This window comes from Quercus lobata, chromosome 2 (genome assembly GCF_001633185.2).
Source record: "Quercus lobata isolate SW786 chromosome 2, ValleyOak3.0 Primary Assembly, whole genome shotgun sequence".
In the NCBI taxonomy this organism is placed as follows: Eukaryota; Viridiplantae; Streptophyta; class Magnoliopsida; order Fagales; family Fagaceae; genus Quercus; species Quercus lobata.
This window is the reverse complement of record NC_044905.1, coordinates 36,813,329-36,834,311: the sequence shown is the minus strand read 5'-3', so window position 1 is coordinate 36,834,311 and position 20,983 is coordinate 36,813,329. Positions and strand designations below refer to the sequence as shown.

General features: G+C 34.7%; 1 protein-coding gene across 1 annotated transcript; it reads right to left on the bottom strand.

Moving 5' to 3' along the window:
* Positions 1 to 1,538: 1,538 nt before the first annotated feature.
* Positions 1,539 to 20,117, bottom strand: LOC115975489 (laccase-15-like). Its single transcript, XM_031096275.1, has 10 exons — positions 19,862 to 20,117; positions 19,193 to 19,441; positions 17,925 to 18,076; positions 13,513 to 13,757; positions 7,378 to 7,503; positions 6,662 to 7,262; positions 6,189 to 6,547; positions 5,283 to 5,494; positions 4,425 to 4,473; positions 1,539 to 1,713 (listed from the first exon to the last, which is right to left on the bottom strand). Exons 2-8 carry the CDS (start codon positions 19,283 to 19,285, stop codon positions 5,289 to 5,291), a joined length of 1,782 nt encoding a protein of 593 aa, XP_030952135.1. The 5' UTR covers positions 19,286 to 19,441; positions 19,862 to 20,117; the 3' UTR covers positions 1,539 to 1,713; positions 4,425 to 4,473; positions 5,283 to 5,288.
* Between the last annotated feature and the right edge of the window lie 866 nt (positions 20,118 to 20,983).

The following is a 20,983-nucleotide window of genomic DNA, read 5'->3' as shown; positions in this document are numbered from 1 at the left end:
AACTAAGATTTAATCATTAGCTGTTCAGTCTTACCTTTTAATTATTTTGGACATGCACACAACACTATGGGGTCATTTCAATGTTAATACTTAATATTCCTCTTTACAAGAAATTATGACTTATGGACACTTCTAAAAGTAATGTAATTTATACATCTACTTTCTTGTAAAAATTGTAACATTCCTTTCTCTGTGGTCAAATGATTTTGTATTATTTCTTACCATCAGAAAATTTTGCATTCAATCCCCATATATAGGTTATTTGCTGTGTCTTATGTGTGTTTCTTGTTTTATATATGTTGTAGGCATCAAAGCTCTCAAATAGACCCATTTTTCAACGTCCCCCCACACATCCAGAAGCGGAGAAAATATTGCTTTTGTAATTGTTTTTACCATTTATAATTCCTCCCTATATGTAAATGTAAATGATAGATCATCAAACTTGGTTACTGTTGGAAATGCTGCATATAGTAAGGTGGAGAGATTGATGGCCATATTGAACATTTTCATTAACTTCATTCAAAATGATGTACTTATTACATGAAAGAGATTTTAATTTTGACTTATGCATATGGATTTATATAAAAGCACTAAGACCTAAAATTTTACTTAGGTGACATAACACAATTTGGTCTGTGACTCACCCAAAATTGTGTTAGGGTTTTAGACATTCGTTGGAGACTTACCAAGTAATTGATATCCTTTATCAAAATGAATTTGTGCATGTCTTAGAATATGCATTTTGCTTGCTCTTTGAGGTGCACCTCTTGGGGTGTTTGATCAAACTCAAGGTTACTTTTGTAACCATCTTCACATTGTGGATGTCATGGATCCTTAGGCATACATTACAACATTTATATTTACTTGTTTATTATATGAATTTTCATTTCAACAGTCTGTGGGAGTCCTGCTAACACAGTACTCGAGTCCAATAAACTCGAGTACGAGTCTAGTTGTTTAGTTGTTATACCCGAACCATACTTGAGTTTGTGGAACTCGGGTACTGTATATGTAAGATTACACAATACTCGAGTCCACCAAACTCGAGTACAAGACACTCACAACTCAAGTTTAAGAGGCTCGAGTACTAGCTGGCATTTTTTAATGCCCAAAATCCAGCTCAACCACTGCCACAGTGGAATGCTCACTAGGAACTCGAGTTTCTTAAACTCGAGTACCATTTAAAACTCGATTTTGAGAAACTCGAGTACTAGAAAAGTGGTAGATTGCTATTTAGTTCCAAAACAGTGCTAGATTGCCATAAATTTTGTCAAAATGTGGTATTTGGCTATTTTCACCAAGAACATGAATATGAACAGTCATGTTTTAGGGAAGAACACAAAAAACATATATGAATATGTTATCCCGAAGAAAATAATGAAAGGAAAAGAAAATTTTATTTGATTTGGTTTTAAAAATCATAGGTTTAGAATTTTGTTTTAATTTTTTTTCTTGATGTGGCTTTTAAAATGCTGATGTGGCATTATTTAAATGTTAATTAAAATTTATTATTATTATTTTAATGGCCATGTAGGCGCTTTATATGCCAACAGTGCATTCCATTTGCCACATAGGATATTTCCGTCTTAAATACAAACTCTTGAAATAATTAAGCGTAAAACTGCCAAAAGAGAACACGATATTATTTGAAACTAAAACCCAACTCTTACAAAACTCGATTAAGGTTCTTGTTGCTCCTTCAACAGATAAGACCTGCTCATTGATTTAAATAAAATAAAATTGGTGAGCTAACAAAACTCAGTAAGGGTTAGGTTGGCATGAGAATTTAGTAAGAATGCATAAATGAATGTAAACCAACTAAACCAACATGTGGGTATGCTTCAAGATTAACTTCTTTGAGCATTCTTAAATAATTGTTTATAAACTTCATAGTCTAATCTTTATGCAACACAAGAAAATAACTTCCATATTTTCTTTACAAATATATTTCGTTACATAAATTAGACACTTTGCTTATAAGAAGAAGAACATTAAAATCTTAAAAGAAAATTTCTTAATATCTTATGAGAAAACCTCATTCTTGAGAAATCATGAACAACTCTTTAGTCACCACAATTATATTTCCATCATTTGACATCATATAACACGTTTCTTTAAAGATTTATTTTTATTTTTTTTATTAATACCATTCATAGGAAATCAGGAAACAATATTAGAGTCATTACAAAATGTGGTGTAATTTTTTTTTTTTTTTCACTCAGGTTCGCTTCTAAAATCCCTTGATCATGCATATATCACTCTTATCCCTAAAGTGTCCTTCCCTAAGAATGTTACACATTATGTCCTATTAGTCTATGCAATGTGGTGTATAAAGTCATATCCAGGATACTTGTCAATAGACTAAAACTGTTTATGGACAACCACAAAACCACCTTCCAAAATGCTTTCATCAAAGGGAGGATTATTACGGATCCTCATTGCGCATGAGATCTTTGATTCTTTGCGCAAAAAAAGGGACAGGAAAAAATATTTTGGTGCCTTAAAAATAAATATGAGCAAAGGATATGATAGAGTTTATTAGAATTTCTTGAAAGCTGTTCTTTTATTCATGAGATTTAGTCCAAAATGGGTGAATTGGATTATGGAATGTGTTACAACCGTGTCCTATACTTTAGTCATTAATGGTAGCACTTCTAAATCCTTTATACCTTCTAGAGGACTTAGATAAGGAGATCCCTTATCCCCTTACCTTTTCCTCTTGTGTGCAAACATCCTATCACTTTCACTAATGAAAGCTGAGAACCCCAAGAAAATTAAGGGTGTCCAAATTGGGAGAAATGGGTTTTCTTTCACCCACCTTCTATTTGCTGATGACTGACTCTTATTTTTTCAAAATGATAGTCACTCTTTGTCCAATTTGCAGAAAGTTGTGGATTGGTAATGCTCAATTTCAGGACAAAGTATTAATTTTTCAAAATCTGATCTCTATTGTTCCCCTAATATGCCTAGAGAGGGCCAAGATATTCTTGCCCAAACCCTTCCAGTTAATCTAGTCCTAACTCCAAGCAAATACCTTGGTTTAAATTTCAGGCTTAGGGGGAAAAGAGTGGTTGATTTTCAAGTCCTGGTAGATAGGCTCCAATCCAAACTACAGGGTTGGAAAGCAAAACTGCTATCACAAGCAGGCAGAACAACCCTCATCCCTTTGCCCTGGTCAGTGCAGAAACTATGACTTTCACCAGGAAACCTGGAATTTGATTTGGAAGGTGAAACTCCCTGTGAAAATCATTAACTTTGTGTGGAAGATTCTACATGACAGTCTCCCAATGAAACTAATCTTGAAAAATAGGGGAATACCAATTCCAAGTATCTGTCCCTAATGTGAGAATGAGGATGAATCTATATCTCATCTCCCTCTTTGTTGCCCGTTTGCTAGAGCTGTGGCATGGACCCCCTTTGGCTGTCCATACTTCTGACTTAAATGATGTTGACTTTTGAATGTTGGATTGGGACTATTTTCCAACTATTCAAACAGCTTGACCAAGAGATGATGTTCTACATTCAATCTTTATTCATCCTCTTGTGGACAATCTGGAATCACAGAAATAAAGTGGTTCATGATGGTATAAACCCCAACCCAATGGAAGTTATTCTAACAGCTCAGTGTTTGACTTGCAGGTACCAAGATGCTTTCTCCAAAAACCAAGATCCCGACAGAGCCAAAGATCATCAAGCTCTGAGTTGTGGTAATGGGAGTAACTGGCAGCTAATCATTAAAGTTGCTGGAGCCAGAAGAAAAATGCCTAACAGAGGTGGATATGCTTATGAAGCTACCACTCTGCAAGGAAACATCATGTTCACTGGTGGAGCAAGTTGTGCAGCTATATCAGTTCATGGTGCTATTCAGGAAGCTATTGTGGAGGCGTTACTTAAAGCTACAGTCTTGGCTATAAATAGATCCTTATACTTATCGATTCTAAGCGATTGATCCAAGTTTCTAATGGAGAAACTTTTCCCACCTGGAAGGAGAAAATCATGCTCACAGATCTACACTCTCTCTCAGAATGGACTGATCTATCAATCTATTTGTGTTCCAAAGATGATAAAACACACTATTGACAATTAAATAATTAATAATGTCTTTTATTATAACAAGAAACATAATTACTGATGAGTATAACTTTCCATGAATTAGAAGGCGCCAAACATTCCATGGAATTTCAAAACTGTTTTTTTTTTTATAAGAGATGGTCCACACATACCATAAAACTTATCAATAAAAAATAATATTTCTCAAACTCCTCCTTTTTCATAACATGTCTATTTAACATAGCACGTTTACTAATATAATTGCATAAAACAACACTATGTATATAACCTTCATTTATTAAAATGTTATAATGCAATATAAGCTTTTCAAAATGTGTCATGACTGACCAAAAGCTCATAAGCAATTCATGTACCTGAAAGCAGAAACGAGAGCTTGAACTTGAAGGAGCTCAAACTTGGGTTCTTGTAACACCAAAACAAAAAATAAAACTTATTAGTTATTACTCTTAGTTCACAAATCTAAAGGAAAATCAAACATAAAACTCCCAACCTTAAAAGCATATGTAACTCAAGAAATTCCTAACCCATCTAAATTAAGGTGGTTCCCATAACAAAAATTACATACATCAGATGTACTACTTCAAAGAGTATACAAAATCATGCTTTTATTATAAAAGAGAGGTGAAGACTTAAAGATAGTACAATTCCTAAAATTTTTTAGGGGATATATGTATATATAGACACACACGTGTGAAGAGATATATATATATATATATATATATTTTTCTATTTCAACATGTAGGTAAGAAGGATTCAAATCCATATTCTCCACATAAGAAGAACTAAGTAATTACAAACAGCCACAAGACTATTGGTGTTGAAAGAACTCTTTTACTCTTATTACAAAATTTAAGTTGAATTAATTCTTAAAATAAACTCTTTTATGTTGTTTTCATTACTCAACAATACTTATGGTCTGTTTGGATACCACATATTTTGCTGAGAACTGAAAAATTATTGTTAAAAACATTGTAGCAAAATAATTTTTTAAAGCTAAAAATGATCCGTGAACAATGCTGTGGGACCCGGGCTCCAAAACCCAAAACGTAAATACTATGTTGGTAAACGCACGCTTAGTTGAATTGATAAATGTCCAATATATTAGACTATCTCTACAAAGAGAAATTCTACCTACAGAGAAATATGTTACTTTATTGTGAAATCATATATTTTTAAATAAAGTCTAACCAAATAGTTTATTCAAATAATACCTGACATTATTTGCTTTCATACTCGTTCCTGACTTCATGAGAATCATCGAAGTCCTTAGGCAAAGCGAGGGAAGGTGGTGGTCTACATGGAGGCATATAAGTTGGGGGTGGGCGGATACTTGTCTCAGGTGTGCCTCCATTTTTCACTATCATTACAGTGTTCATGCCCCAATCAAGATGTCGTTCAAAATGACAATGCCAAAACCACACACCTATTACAAATCATCCCATGTATGTAAGATTCAAGCAAGGAAAAATCAAGGTTAATCTTTAAGGATCAAAGCATGAACTAAAACATGTTTATCATTCAAAAATAAGAAATATACTAAAAATCAAAATTAAATTAATACATGAAATTTCAACCTTCATCTATTGAACATTAAAAATATATAATCAAGATAAAAACTAAAAGAATTAATTATTTCTTAATATATTTCAACGCAATCATTTATCAAAATGAAACTTGATTTTCTTTTATTACAAAGCCTAATTGAGTTTTCCATTATTTTTAAATGAAATAGAAGTCATATTCTCCTTCTTCTTTTTTCCCTATTCAGTTAATGTAAGTAAGAGAATTCAACTCGATCTTGAATCCAAACCCCATCAAATGAGACGTGTTTCCTAGTGTAAGTAAGGGAATTCAACCTCTGGATTTAAATTCCACATGAGAGGGATGCCAGTAGGACTTATGACCATTGACATTCTCTTTATTGTTGTATTGCCTTTATCACTTTATTTTACTATTGTGTATATACTATAATTTCTAATAATATATACGAAGTAAAATTGTGCGATTTTGGTAAATGTTTGTGCCAAATTTGGCCTAGGTGAGAACCAAACACAAGATCAAGAGTTAGAGCAGCTAGGCGGAGTTGTAGTACAAGCCTAAGTAACTGTAAATCTTACCAGGATTATTTGCTTTGAATCTGATGGTAACCCATCCATCCTTTGGCACTTCAACAGAATTCACTTCAGGTGGATCGACCAAGTTAAAGTTTTTGGGGTCTGTCTCATTATTAAAATTTCCAAAACCTGATCCAACCACATAAAAGCTATACCCATGCATGTGCATTGGATGATTTTGTGGTATTTTCAATACCGCAGTCCCTTGAAAAGTTATCTCCACCTCTTCATTGTAGTCTAACATCTTAACCCTGGTCCCTTGAGTTGGTATTGTAGTGTTTAATGGCAAATCGTCCGCAGTGAAGTTAAAGAAAGATTCTGGCCAATTTGGAAAATCTGGGGTATAAATGCCACTCAAGTTCCTGCTTCATATTTAGAAACTGTGTTATGATCAATAATAAGTATTTACAAAATATATAGAAAAAAAATAAAATAAAATGATAATCCTCAAAGGGGAAAAGTAAAAATGGGAATACCTATAATAGGCAAGCAACACATCAGTAGTGGGGTTCACAAAACTCATGTTGCTTAAGCTACTTGCTATCATATTTCCATCTATACCCGCACAGGATGCATTTGGACAGGGAAGATAGTTCATAGAAATTGTGATAAGCATTCTTGTAGTTATATTTAATGGGACATTTACTGGGTATTCTTTGCTTGCTAAGCTCCGTAGGCGACCAATAAATTTATATGCGGCATTATTGTCCGTATAGGCAGGAATGTTGCTAGGAAAGAGTGGAACATCTGGGGCAGTATAGTTGCCACTATACATAAGAATTGCTGTAGCATTTGTGTCATCAAACCCGTTAAAAAACGACTGGTCAGTGTCATATTGTCTAGCGACAGCGTAGTACTGGCCCAAAGGTTGATTTGCTGTTAGTAAGAGATTCATGGTTTGTCCCGGGCTTATCACTATAAAATCGTTGACTATGGGTTTTACATAGCCACCGTCCACTCCAACAACTGTGATATTATGTTTAGCAATTGCAAAGAAGAGGTCAGCATTCATAGCAGCATTGATTACTCGGACAAGATATGTCTTCCCAAAATCAACCACCCAACGATGAGTTGAATCTGTATCATATGAGTAACAACAATCAAAACAAATTTTTGGGTCTTTTCCGATCCTAGTTAGAAAAATTTTACATATACTTATTTGAAATGATAATGCTTCTTATTTTTTACTAACCTTGGGAGCATGGTAAGAAATCTCCCGGTTGGCCATTGATCACATAAGAATCTGATTCGGGTGCGGATGCACCAGTTTTAAGGTCCTCCAGTACCAACGCGTTAATGTTTCCAACATACCAAGATCCTGCGTATACAATATAAGGGGATTAAGAAGTGTTTTTTTTTTTTTTTTCCTAAGGTGAGGATAGATCCATTATAATAACAAAATATATAGAGAAATGATATGTCCATAATATTCTTACAATAAATCTTAAGCGGCAGGTTATTACTGGTTGTTATTGTTGAGGCAAAAAAATAATCTTAATATTAAGTTCAAATTTGAATTAATAACAACTAATCACTTATGATTTATTGTGAAAATGTTGTGGACGTAGCACCTTTCAAATACACATACACATTCATAGTATATGATTGAATAAAATACTATTTTGATCCTTCAACTTTACCAAAAGTTTGTTTTTTGTCCCTAAACTTTAAAAAATTCTTTTTTCATTCTTAAACTTTGTAAATAGGTTTTTTAATAGTTTTTGAATCAAAAAAATAGGAATGAGAAAATAACATTTTTCAATAGTTTAGGGATAAATTTTTTTTTTTTTTTTTTTTTTTTTAATTTTAAGGATAAAAAGTAAAATATTTTCAATAATTTAAGGACAAAAGCCGGACGTTTTAAAATTTATGGTCCAAAATTTACCCTATAAGATTCTGTAAGGACACGATTCGCGACGGACCGTAACAGTATCGGATTCGCGCCACGTAAAAAGACCCAAACAATATCATTTGTAGAGCGTGGGTTTAAAAGGCTAGGCCTTGATCGCCAGGCGGTGGGTTTTTCGTGGTATTCGTGCGTGTCTAGGTTATTTTCACCCATGGAGTCTTTCTCCTGGAGGTGGGCTGGGAGGCTTTGGTTTTTGGCCATTTTTCCCAGCCCCCTCTCTAGGTTACTGATTTTTCCTTTTATACTCGCTTGTGTTCACTGTCCTTCGTCCACGTATAGGGTCAACATTTCCAAGGCTGATATTTGTCCCATCAGCCCATACCCAAAGTCGTTGGGGGTGGTTGTAAAAGCCAAAGAACGTGGCTATGTCAGGTTAAGAGTATTGAATGGCAGTAAGGGCAGCTTTCCCTGGATATTTTAGATCTTTCTTCCAAGTTTCAGTCCTATACCGTTTTTACCCCTCTTTCTGGGGGGACTTTGGGTCTGCCGAGGACTGAACTGCCTTCGGCGGTATCCATAGGCTATCTTGTCGAGTTTGGGCCATAGCCCTCCTTGGCTTGGGCCTTTGGATTCTCCCCGGGTAGATGGGCCTGACCCATAAATCATTTGGGCCCCACAATAGCCCCTCAAAACCCGGCTGTCCAACCTCTTGGTTGGAAAGGGGGTTTTAGTAATGCCGAGCTTTTATGATGGCTCCTTTAATTCGGCCCTTCATTAATGCTGACGGTTTTCCGTCTGTCCAAGAAATATACTGATCTACGAGGCGTTTTTTGATTTTACTCCTGACGCGTTCTCGTCGTTTGATTATTCAAAACACGCTTTTAATGACTTCCCTTTACGAGACTCATTTACATTCGACGGTTCGTCTGACGAGGCGGAGAAATGGAACGGACACATCTTCGTTTTCAGATTCTTTTGGAAACCTGAACGAATTTAATGCCTTCCGTTTTGCTCTTCCTATAAGAAGACAAGTAGGAGGCTATCACTTTCGTGCAGAGACCCTTTTATTTTTCTGAGATTTGAAACCCTTTGCCTCCCTTAGCGTTTACTTAATCCAGTAGTTATACACTAAATCACAGTACATTCACCATAACAAATGATGAAGAAACCATACCCCTCCTCAAAGCGTCATGTTCTAATAAAACTCGAAATGGCTCGGTCAGGGCAAGGATGGCGGAGGCTTAAGATTCGTCTTACCTTCCTTTCAGCCAAAATCCGAAGCAGGGACTCGTCACGTCAAACTTTCGGTGTGACTGAGTCGAGAACACCCATCATCAGTACCAACCGCGCTCTCATGAGCATACCTAATATGGCTCCAGTGTGTTGGGAGTCAGGATCGAGGCAGGGGCTAAGTGCCCCTGCTTCTTCCTCTCTTCGTTCACTGGCGCCTCCTTTTGCCTCCCTTTCTTAGTCTTCCCAGAACCAGTTCCATCCTGGTGCTTTTCTTTCTCCCTCTTTTACTCCTTTTTCTTTCTTTTCATCTCTTCTCTCTTCTTCTCCTCCTTCTTTACTCATGTCCTCCATCTTTTTCATTCATCTCCTCCATCTTCTTCTTCCTTCTCCTTCAAATTCTTCTTCCTTCTCCTTCATCTTTTTCCAAAGAAGGTTCTTCTTTCGATATGAGCAATACTGAGGCAAAAATTGGAGAGACTTTGAAGACGAGTTTAAAAGACACCTGGCTGTTTACTTATCTGTACTGCGAATGTTAGGGTTGCTTCGGCAGCTCACCTTTTGTATAGGCTTGTTTGAGCCCCTCTTTGTACGTTGTAATAATTTTTCATATTAATAAAAATTGTTGTTATTTTACTTCGCATGCTCTGTCTCTATGTTTTTACAAATTTGCAAACGCTGCTCAGCACAATAATATAGCATTTGAATCGATGACAACTAAGGCCAAAATACTTGCTAATAAAAAGAAGTCACCACAACTTTAACAGAATTGCTTGAACTAGCAATGCGTACCTATGAATAACGGTAATTGCCCGAAAAAATGCCGAGATTAGAACTGGATGCTCTATGCGGTGTAGGAAGTAATCGTTCGAAGACATATCACCCGCAAAAATGAACAGCCCCCTTAGGCTACCGAATAGTGGAGTGCCCCACCATCATCCTAACACTTTTATTGGCCTTAACATTTTACAGTATCTGAGCCGGGGACTTTTCCCATCCGAGCAGTTATAAAACTTGTAATTTTTCTTTCTTTTTTTTTTACTTGGTTTCCCCATAGGCTTGAGTCCGAGGACCATGCAAGGCCTTGGTTCTGTCCAAAACTTGTAATTTTTTCTTTTTTGTACTTGGTTTCCCCATAGGCTTGGGTCCGAGGACCATGCAAGGCCTTGGTTCTGTCCAAAACTTAGTTTTCCTCATCCAGGTAGTTGGTTTTCCCATAGGCTTGAGTCCGAGGACTATGCAATGCCTTGGTTCTGTCCCTAGGCCCCCATGCAGAACGGGCTTGGGCCGCAAGTTTACTGGGCCCACAAATTAAGAGGTATTTCCGTAGTCTTTGGTCACGCGGTACTTTTTGGCGTCCCAGTGTTCGAGGTGCGCCTTCACGAGACTCCTTTAATCTCATGGTTGCAGATGGCGTGGGAAATCGAGCCGGAGACATTTTGTCTGTAGCGTTCCTTGGGACGCTGCGTGAATTAAATGCCACCACCTTATCTTTTTAAATAAATAGGAGAGAAAGTTGCCTTACCTGCGTGCAAATCCTTCAGTTTCCTCCCTTAGTATATCATGTTTGAGGCGAGGGTTGGGGAAAAGGAACTCTATCCGCCACGGAGGCGCCGTGTCCTCCTGAGACTCAAAGTAGTGAGGTACGGGCAAAGGAGGCGTAAATTCAAGGGAACATTCCGTTTCGACGGAGGGGAAAGGGTGTTTCTCCCCCTTTTAGTCAAAATCCGAAGCAGGTTCTGTTCATGCCAGAATTTTGGTGTGTCAGAAGAAAGATTCTCCGCCATCAGCGCCTCTGCCTTGTTGCAGGCAAATTTTTGGTGAAGGCTCCTCAACTTCCGGCTCCCTGCACCTTTCCTTCAGCGGTGTGAGGCTCAAGTTGGGTTCTTTTGCTGCCTGAGTTATGGGCGTGCAAAAGCATTGAGGAGGAATAAGGTCTCGAAGCAGTAGCCAACCTCTCCTCTGTGCCACCTCCTCGGCTTTATGTTCATTTTCTTGTATTTTTCTTTACTTACGTAGTTAGCTTTAATGTAAGCTTGTTTCAGCTTTTCATTGTACACTGTACTGTTCCTTTGTCTTAATAAAAGATGTGTTTATTTCTTTATACATACTTTTCTTCTCTGCAACAACTACTTGGTGCATGAATATTAAATGTAAGCTTGCCCTTAATGATATTCCGGGCAGAAAAATGCCTTAACACAGATTCCTACTGGTTTAAACTCACAAATATTATCAAGTATAACAAGGGTAATCCTCAATAAATTAAACTCTTGGAACTAACCGGGATAACCGCTGAGTGCTGTGCGATGCATGCTAGACCAATGTCCGAGAACGATAAACTCTAAATAATTCGTCCGAGAGGGTAGCCGAGTAGCGAGGGACTTTGATTGTGCTTTTGGGTAATATATTGCACCGTATCGCATCAACCCCTTTGGTACTGGGGATCCGAAGGTAGACCGGGGAATCCGTGCAATTAAGGGATTAACCCAACTGTTAACGAGGAGTTCTCTTCGGATGGATTTTGAGGTTTATGTGCCATAGTTTTTTTTTTTTTTTTTTTTTTTTTTTTTTTTTTTTTTTTAAATAGTTGGTTTTCCCATAGGCTTGAGTCCGAGGACAATGCAATGCCTTGGTTCTGTCCAAAACCTATTTTCCTTATCCAGGTAGTTGGTTTTCCCATAGGCTTGAGTCCGAGACTATGCAATGCCTTGGTTCTGTCCAAAACCTAGTTTTCCTCATCCAGGTAGTTGGTTTTCCCATAGGCTTGAGTCCGAGGACTATGCAATGCCTTGGTTCTGTCCAAAACCAGTTTTCTCTTTGTGTGGGATCTTGGCTTTAGGGGAGTTAGCTCCTCAGCCAAGCCCCTAGAGTTTATCCATACGATTAACGCTACCAAGTGCCTAGTTTGCTCTTTACGGGGGACCTTGGCTTTAAGGGAGTTAGCTCCTCAGCCAAGCCCCTAGTCAAGAAACATAGCCCCTAGCAGAACTTTATACTAGAACTCTATAACCAACGGTTAGAAATAACAAAGAAACTCTATCGACCCACCTCCTATACCAACACACAAACCTTTCCCACAAACGGCGCCAATTGTAAGGACACGATTCGCGACGGACCGTAACAGTATCGGGTTCGCGCCACGTAAAAAGGCCCAAACAATATCATTTGTAGAGCGTGGGTTTAAAAGGCTAGGCCTTGATCGCCAGGCGGTGGGTTTTTCGTGGTATTCATGCGTGTCTAGGTTATCTTCACCCATGGAGTCTTTCTCCTGGAGGTGGGCTGGGAGGCTCTGGTTTGGCCATTTTTCCCAGCCCCCTCTCTAGGTTACTGATTTTTCCTTTTATACTCGCCTGTGTTCACTGTCCTTCGTCCACGTATAGGGTCAACATTTCCAAGGCTGATATTTGTCCCATCAGCCCATACCCAAAGTCGTTGGGGGTGGTTGTAAAAGCCAAAGAACGCGGCTATGTTAGGTTAAGAGTATTGAATGGCAGTAAGGGCAGCTTTCCCTGGATATTTTAGATCTTTCTTCCAAGTTTCAGTCCTATACCGTTTTTACCCCTCTTTCTGGGGGGACTTTGGGTCTGCCAAGGACTGAACTGCCCTCGGCGGTATCCATAGGCTATCTTGTCGAGCTTGGGCCATAGCCCTCCTTGGCTTGGGCCTTTGGATTCTCCCCGGGTAGATGGGCCTGGCCCATAAATCATTTGGGCCCCACAGATTCTATTACATTAGTTAATTGTTAGACATTGTCTAAACATCAAGATGCTCGAAGGTTTTAGAATACACCTAGGGGTTGAGGGGGAGATGAGGGGTTCAGGTAGTGACTTGGAGATTTCTAGCCATTTATAAAAATAAAATAAAAAGATTAAAAACAAAGGAAAAGATGCTCTCGAAGGTTAAGAATAGCGCTGTAACACCGATGAAGAATAAAAATAAAAATCAAATAAAATATAAGGGTTGGTAGAAGATTCATATGTGAGCTACAATATTAATTATATGAGTGACGTGGTTGGTAAAATATTGAAGTCACACATCGGATAGTAGTGAGAAGAACAAGTGATTAATATAACATTATTGGATTTAAATAATTTCTTATACTTTAGATTAAGGTGGTTACCGAGCATGCTGTAATAAACTCTCACATAAAGGCTCCCTAAGATTTTAAGATGGTTTTCTATTAAGTTGTAAAATAGAGAAGAATTCATATTGCTTGCAAGATAAATGATCCAAAAAAACTTGACATACCTAGTATGAAAATTTCTTCACCATCAGGCTTCGGGTATGGAGTTGTTGTTCCTTCTTTGGGATAAATAACTATGGCACCATGGACACTTGATCGTGTCCAGTTACTATGAGCATGCCACCAAAGAGTTCCTTCCTCAGTTGAAAAAATGACTTCATATGTGAAGTTTGTTCCTGGTTCTATTGGACATTGTGTGATATACTCAGGACCATCAGACCATGGGTTTCTTGGTTGTTTTACTCCATGCCTGCAAATAGCTTCAATTTATCATTATTGAATCTTCTTGAGCATTTATTATTATCATTGTTATTATTGTTGTTGTTGTTTTTTAGCCTCTTCCTCTTCTTGGTTGATTATCTAAAGAAATTCCTAGTTAAAAAATTCAAGGGCAAAAAAAAAACTTAAGGTGAATTTGATGCCTTGCGTAGGTGCCTTAGAAATGATTTTCCACTAGAAAAAGAAACATGTTGGTTTTGGGATGGAAATAACCATTTCTAACCCAAAAATCTTTAAAAATATTGTACATACCAAAACCGACTAAAAGTTAGGAATTCAATTTCACGCTCATCCAATTTAAACTTAAAAATCTCAAACCCATCCCAAACCCCTTCATTTATCCAACAACAAGGCATGCACGAGTCGAATCAAGTAGATTAACACAAAAATGAACATCTAAAATAATATTTATCTAAATTTAAGTATTAGTAAATAATTTAGCGCATTACATTAAACAATATGCTAAGAGAGAATAAGTCTCACACACACACATATTATATTTAAAACCAAAATTAAGAGAAAATCCAATTAGAATTTTAATTAGACTCAAATTTTCAACCACGTGTACTATCTAAATATGTTAATTTTTGTGCCAAGTAAGTTATTCAAAAACGAAAATATTTTTTTGTCATGTTAACAGGTGCCATTAAAAGTTAAAACAATTGTTAATAAACTATATTAGGAAAATTTTAACACCATTTTCATGGAAAATATAAAAAGCAATCAGAAAAATTAATTGCTTTATCATTTTCCTATAAAATGTTTTTAAAAATAGTTCTTAAATCAATGCCCTTAGTGCATATGGGTTGGATCTAGTTTTCTTCAACAATAAAGTTCCTAATGAGCATTGTCATTTTTTTCTTCCGTGTAACGGTTGGGTCTTAGTGCAATAACAAGTTTCTTTCACAAAACAAGAAGTCAATATGGTGTAAATCTTCACCTTCACCCTGACTACCAATGGAACCACTACCTCTAACTTACCGATTGTTTCGTGACCATTACCGCCACCTGCTCTCTTCACTCAGACCTTTCCTCCAAACCCCTCTCTAATTCTACAACCAAACATGTTTTATTAGTTGAGTTTTGAGTTTCATTTGAGGCCGAGACTTAAAGAGAGTCTAAAAGGCGGCTTGTATCAGGAATTTCTGAATTGTAGAATGGTTTTCAAAGTGCAAGGGGTTTCAAGGTTGCTCCAACTTCTAAGATACGATGCAGCACTTGTATGGTTAAAATTTGATTCTTTACAACTAAGGTAGAATCCTTAGGTGGCCACAGCCACAAGTACGACTTCACTTTAATCTTTATTTTTTATTACAGTAATAAATATATTATACAACATAACATCATAATATATGAAAACTATATTTTTTTTCTTAAGGAAATGAAAACTATTATAAAACTATAATATATAAATAAAAAATAATGCAACATTTTCTTGGCTAAGAAAAATAATTGATCATTATAAAAAAAATAAAAAATGAAATGTAATTGATCATTTGATTAGAGTTTTTTATCCATTGAGATTTAAATGATTTTTTCATCCATTATAATATTTTAGACTATTGTACATAATGTGAATATAATTAAAATATATAGAGAATTTTTTTTAATTCTTATTGTTTTATTTGGCCTCCCAAAAGCAAATTCCCGACTCCGGAACTGGATTTGTGTTGTAATAAAACAAGTTGTGTAGGTGCTTTTTAGAAGCTTCTTTATTTTTTTTTATAGGAAAAGAAAAAAAAAGTATTTTTTGATACTGAATATTATCTCTCTTTTTTTTCTTTTTGTTTTCATATGTTCAATTGAGTTTAGATTATATTTAAATTCTCAATTAGAATTTTTTTTTTTCAAAAATTCTAGGACCATGTAAAATATCACAACTTTTGCTACAACTGTTTACATGACAAATTGTGAGTAGTGGAAAAAAAATGGTGGGTCTATGTGAAAGTGACAGAATAATTGTGACAAAAGTTGTAGCTTTTATGTGATATTAGAATTACTCGTCTTTTGTTTTTTTTTTTTTTTGCTAAACTTCTCAATTAGAATCTTGTTGGTTGTATTTTTTAAAATAATCTAATATATAGTTCCACATACAAATACAATCAAAATAAATATATATTAATAATTATCATAATTATATATTTAATAGTTCCTTATAAAAACACAATCATAAAGATTACTTAATATTTCAAGTTGATTTCAATAGCCTACCTTAATAATATGCACTAATCTTTTTCTTTAAAAAAATAAGAAAAATACTTAATAACTACCATAATCAAAATAAATATCTAATCTTTCACACACACAAAAAGAAAAAAGAAAAAAAAAAAACGGTTAATATCTATAATTATCAGAATTATCAAATTTCATATTCTATACAAATGAGTGGTTTTTAGACGGTGTTTGTTTGGGTTAGCTAATTGAAAGGGGTGTGAGCTCCTTCCATTTAATACTCTGCCACTCTCCTATTTTAATTTTTAATTTCAATGAATGACCACACATAATCCAAGGGTTAAGAAAAGCCCCACGTCATCAATCTGGCCTCAATATATGGTAGATAGTGGCATTTTGGACTGAAGCGGTAGTATCAAGTATGATTCCGGTTGAGAGCGATGAGGGTAGGGTTCGTTTAGATACCGCTTATTTTGCTGAAAGTTGAAAATACTATAATAAAATAATTTTTAAATATGTGAATAGTACCGTGGAATCCATTTTTAATGAAAGATTGGTTGAAAAAAAGAGGTTTGTGGGTCCCGTGAATAATACACGAGACCTACTAACAGTGCCATTCTAGTGAAAAATTTGGACGTTCAAAAAGGTAGTGGGTCCTGTGTACAGTAAACAAGACCCACTAACAGGTCTGTATCTCACGTGAAATGCCCTTTTCAATAAATAAAAAAAAAAAAAAAGGAAAACACAAACACAGTGCACAGGAAACGCAATCCAAACGCATACTAGGTGTGTGTTTGAATACCAATGAAAAATTAAAATTATTTTACTATTTAATTTATTTTTCCTATTATTCATGGGTCCCATTGCACTTTTTGGTACTATTTATAGGTCCCGTTGTACTATTTTAATTAACATTTACTTTTATTTACAATACTTTCAGTAATAAGTTTCCAGTTTCAATAAAATAAGCGGTATCCAAATAGACCCTAGATCGACAAGGAGTTCCTCCGGTGAGTTGAATAAATACGGGTGGGTCTGGCGCTATGTGTGATTGATGGGTCACTTCACTTGTGCCTTTTTGTATTTTCAAACGGTGCAAGGTTGCAGAAAATTAGATATATTAGGGTTATATTTTCTATATATTGCAGGGACGGTTCCATTTGGAGCCTAGGAGGTTCAAAAACCCCCTTCACTGAAACCAATATGTATATATATATATATATATATATATATATATATATGTTTCACTTTTTTTTTGGTTTTGACAACTAAAATAAAAGTTTGAACACTTTGACCTTAGATTTTTTTTAAACCCAGTTGAAATAAGTTTGAATATAACAATATTTTTGTCTTTTCAAACGCGCGCAAAAAAAAAAAAAAAAAAAAAGCAATTTGATATAAAATTTGGAAAAAAAAAAAAAAAGCCCAACAACAAAAGTAAAATTCGTTAATCTTAAACCTTGAAAAAAACTCATTTAGATCTTAATAAATTTGAAACAAAATCAATCAAATAGGAGATTAATTGATGAATGATTGCTTAGTTGTGTATATTGAAAGAGATATAACTTGTAAGATTAATAATGAAGATATCATGCAACAATTTCAAAATATGAAACATCGTAATTAAAAAGCAATGGTAAAAACATAACCAAAAGTGCTACCAGAATAACTAAAAGCATAACCCCAATAGATAAAATGAAACATCTTCAAAAAAGTTTGTTGATTGAAATTATATTATGTGATTATGAAGTGGAAATTTCTCATTCATTATAAATAAAGAAAAATGTATATCAACGGGCAGATTTATTACATTAGTTTATAACATCTTAATTAAAAAAAATAAAAAAAAGATTGACAAATAATTAACTGGACTATATAAGTGCAACGGGTATTTATAGATAAAGCAAAATGCTAGATATAACAAAATTAAATCTTGGATATTAGCTAGGAGAGAGAGAGAGAGTACCAATGAATTGTGACACCATAATATCCTTCATTATGAACATTAACAAATACAGTATCTCCTTTATGAACACGGATTACTGGTCCTGGAAAACTGTCATTTACAACCAGCATGCTTTTTGTGCTGCACAGCCTTGTAAAATTTTTCTCCCTTAGCTACAAGAGGAAAAAGGAAAAAAGAAAACCAAAATAATAATAACTGTTATGAATATTAAATATTGAGAGGTGACTAATATAATTAGAGCCCTTAGAAAATAACTCCAAGTAAAATATTTTTATATATTCAAATATCAAGTATAGAGTATATTTATCTCACTTCTTTATATATATATATATATATATATATACCCAAAAAATGAAATAATAATAATAATAGAGTATAATAGATTTTTTATTTATTATTATTTCATTTTTTTGGGTATAAAGGCAAAATCATCAACTTATTAGTATTATTTATAAAAAAAAATTAAAGTTTGAATTTTAAAATGAAGCTCTGGTGGGTTGTGAGGCAGATTACACACAAAACTAAAAAGCAAGTTTGAAAAGAAGCAAAAGAGATAAGAGACGCAATGAAAAAGAAGCAAAAGATTCCATCGAAAATAAAGATAAGGGTAGCTATTGGATTAGCCGAGCCTGCAATTAACAATAGAATAATAACAAAATCTTAACCTTCAAAAGTAAAGATAGTGGGTTCAATGTTTACTAGTTGTCAATCGATAATTCTGGTCGGATTAGAGAACAAAATGGTGTATGAGTTCTAATTTAAGCTACACATTAACTACTTTTTCAAACAAAAAAATAAAGTTTATGAGATATATCTTATTTTAATTATTTAATTTTTTTTTTATAGGAAGATATATCTTATTTTAAAGAACTATAAAAATGCGGTATTATTATACTGTAAGATGAATTATGGGTTTTTTTTTTTTTTTTTTTGGTTGGGAAACTTGCAAAGTGTGAGTTATGGACAATTTTTTTTTTCCACCATTTATAAATTGTCACATGGTGAGCTGTGGAGATTTTTGTGACAGACTAATGAGATAACTAATAAAAAATTTCACAATTATTGTCACAACTTGTCACGTGACAGTTGTAAATGGTGAGGTCAAATGACAACTTCATATTTTCCCCAATTATAACTCATCACATGATAAATTTAATTAGCCTCTAGGTACAGTTATTAATTAATTTAAAAAAAAAAAAAAAGGGGCAAGAATTATATCATGAAATAGAAATTTTAAACACAAAAGCAGTGGGTTGTTTGCCACTTACAACAAAGTCGTAATAATGAACTGCACTTTCAGCCATGCGAAACAGAAATATATTCAAACAAGCAAGCCATAGGAGTTTTGAGAGCAGACCCATCTTGTTCAACCCAAATCTATTTTAGATAAATTTGTTTAACGACTCTTATCTTTACATAACATTGATTAGATCATCATTAGGAACACATTTCCATGGACTGAATTGATAGCTGGGAGTTCTTTCATTCGTTGGAGGGGATGACTTCTTGTTAACAGCCTGTAAACACAAAGAAACAAAAAGCTGAGCCTGCATTTCTTACTTAATAGTTAATACCATTATATAATCCTAATTCTTATGACTTTATGAGAACTTGATGCAGAACTACTGTTGCTTGGGAGTTAAATAATAAATGTCCAAACCCATCTGAAGACCCGATCCATCCGAAAAAACTGACCGGATCCGATCCGACACAGACCGACCCGACTACTCCGGCAGTCGGTGTCTGATCTTCTCCATCAGAAACCGACTCCATCGGGTTGGTTTCGGTAAATACCGGCCGAAATTCAAGATTCGATTCGACCGGCATGAATTTTGTACTTAAAAAAAAAAATCTTAAAAACTAAACAAATCTGTATTCTGTACACCTAAATACCTCAAAAAGGAAAAAATGAAAAGAAAAGAAATGAACAAACGTACCTACACAGCTAACAAAAAGAAATTCGTAGTGAGAAATTTGAGAGTGAGAACTGGAAAAGATGCTTTGGTACTGATAGAAAGACGCAGAGAAGAGTGACTGTTATAAACTCATAAAAGTGAAGATGAAGATGTAGGTGTGTTGAAATTCAAAAGTGGGTAGGGCATAAATAGAGGAGACAGAAGACGACGTGTGTGGATTTAGAAAAAGCAAAGAAAAAAAAAATCAGAAGAAAGTAAGATATGGATGGTGAGGAAAAAAAATAATAATAAAAGGTTGGAAATAAATTTGTTTAACGATTCTTATCTTTATATAACATTGATTAGATCATCATTAGAAGCATATTTCCATGGACTGAATTGTTAGCTGGGAGTTCTTTCGTTAGTTGGAGAGGATGACTTCTTGTTAACAGCCTGAAAACACAAAGAAACATAGTTGGAGAGGATGACTTCTTGTTAACAGCCTGAAAACAAAAGGCTAAGGCTGACTTTATGAGACCTGTCTGTAACTGAACACTTGTTGCTTGGGAGTTGGTGTATCTAATAATAGTTGTGAGTAGCCGAGCATCTGTTTAGCTACCATTAATTATTGAAAATTGAAAATATTGTAATAAAATAATTTTTAAATGTGTAAATAGTATGGTGATATGTAATTTTAAAAAAAAATATGTTAAAATTGGTATTTACGGGTCTCATAAATAGTGCACAGGACAGCACAAACGCAAACGCGTATCTAATATAATATTGGATCATCCTTTTTGTTAATTGGGTTATACTAACAAATGCTCTTAGGGTATTAGTTTAACAATTTATTTTAAGAAAATTTTGACACTACTTTTATAGGAAAGAAAAAAATATCAAAATATTAATATTTTTTTTCTTTTCCCATAAAAGTAGATGATATAATGAGTGTAACACCACTATTGCAGTAACCAACTAGTAAACTATCACACCATCACATATTTTTGGTGCGATGGTCATTTCACAAGTATAAGTATTTTTGAAATATGAAGGGCAATGGCCGAAATTCAAGTCTCCAGAAGGGAGTTTCACACACATATACACTTAGATTATGATAAAGTGAAATTTCTATAAAAAAAAAAAAAAAAAAAAAAAAAAAAAAAA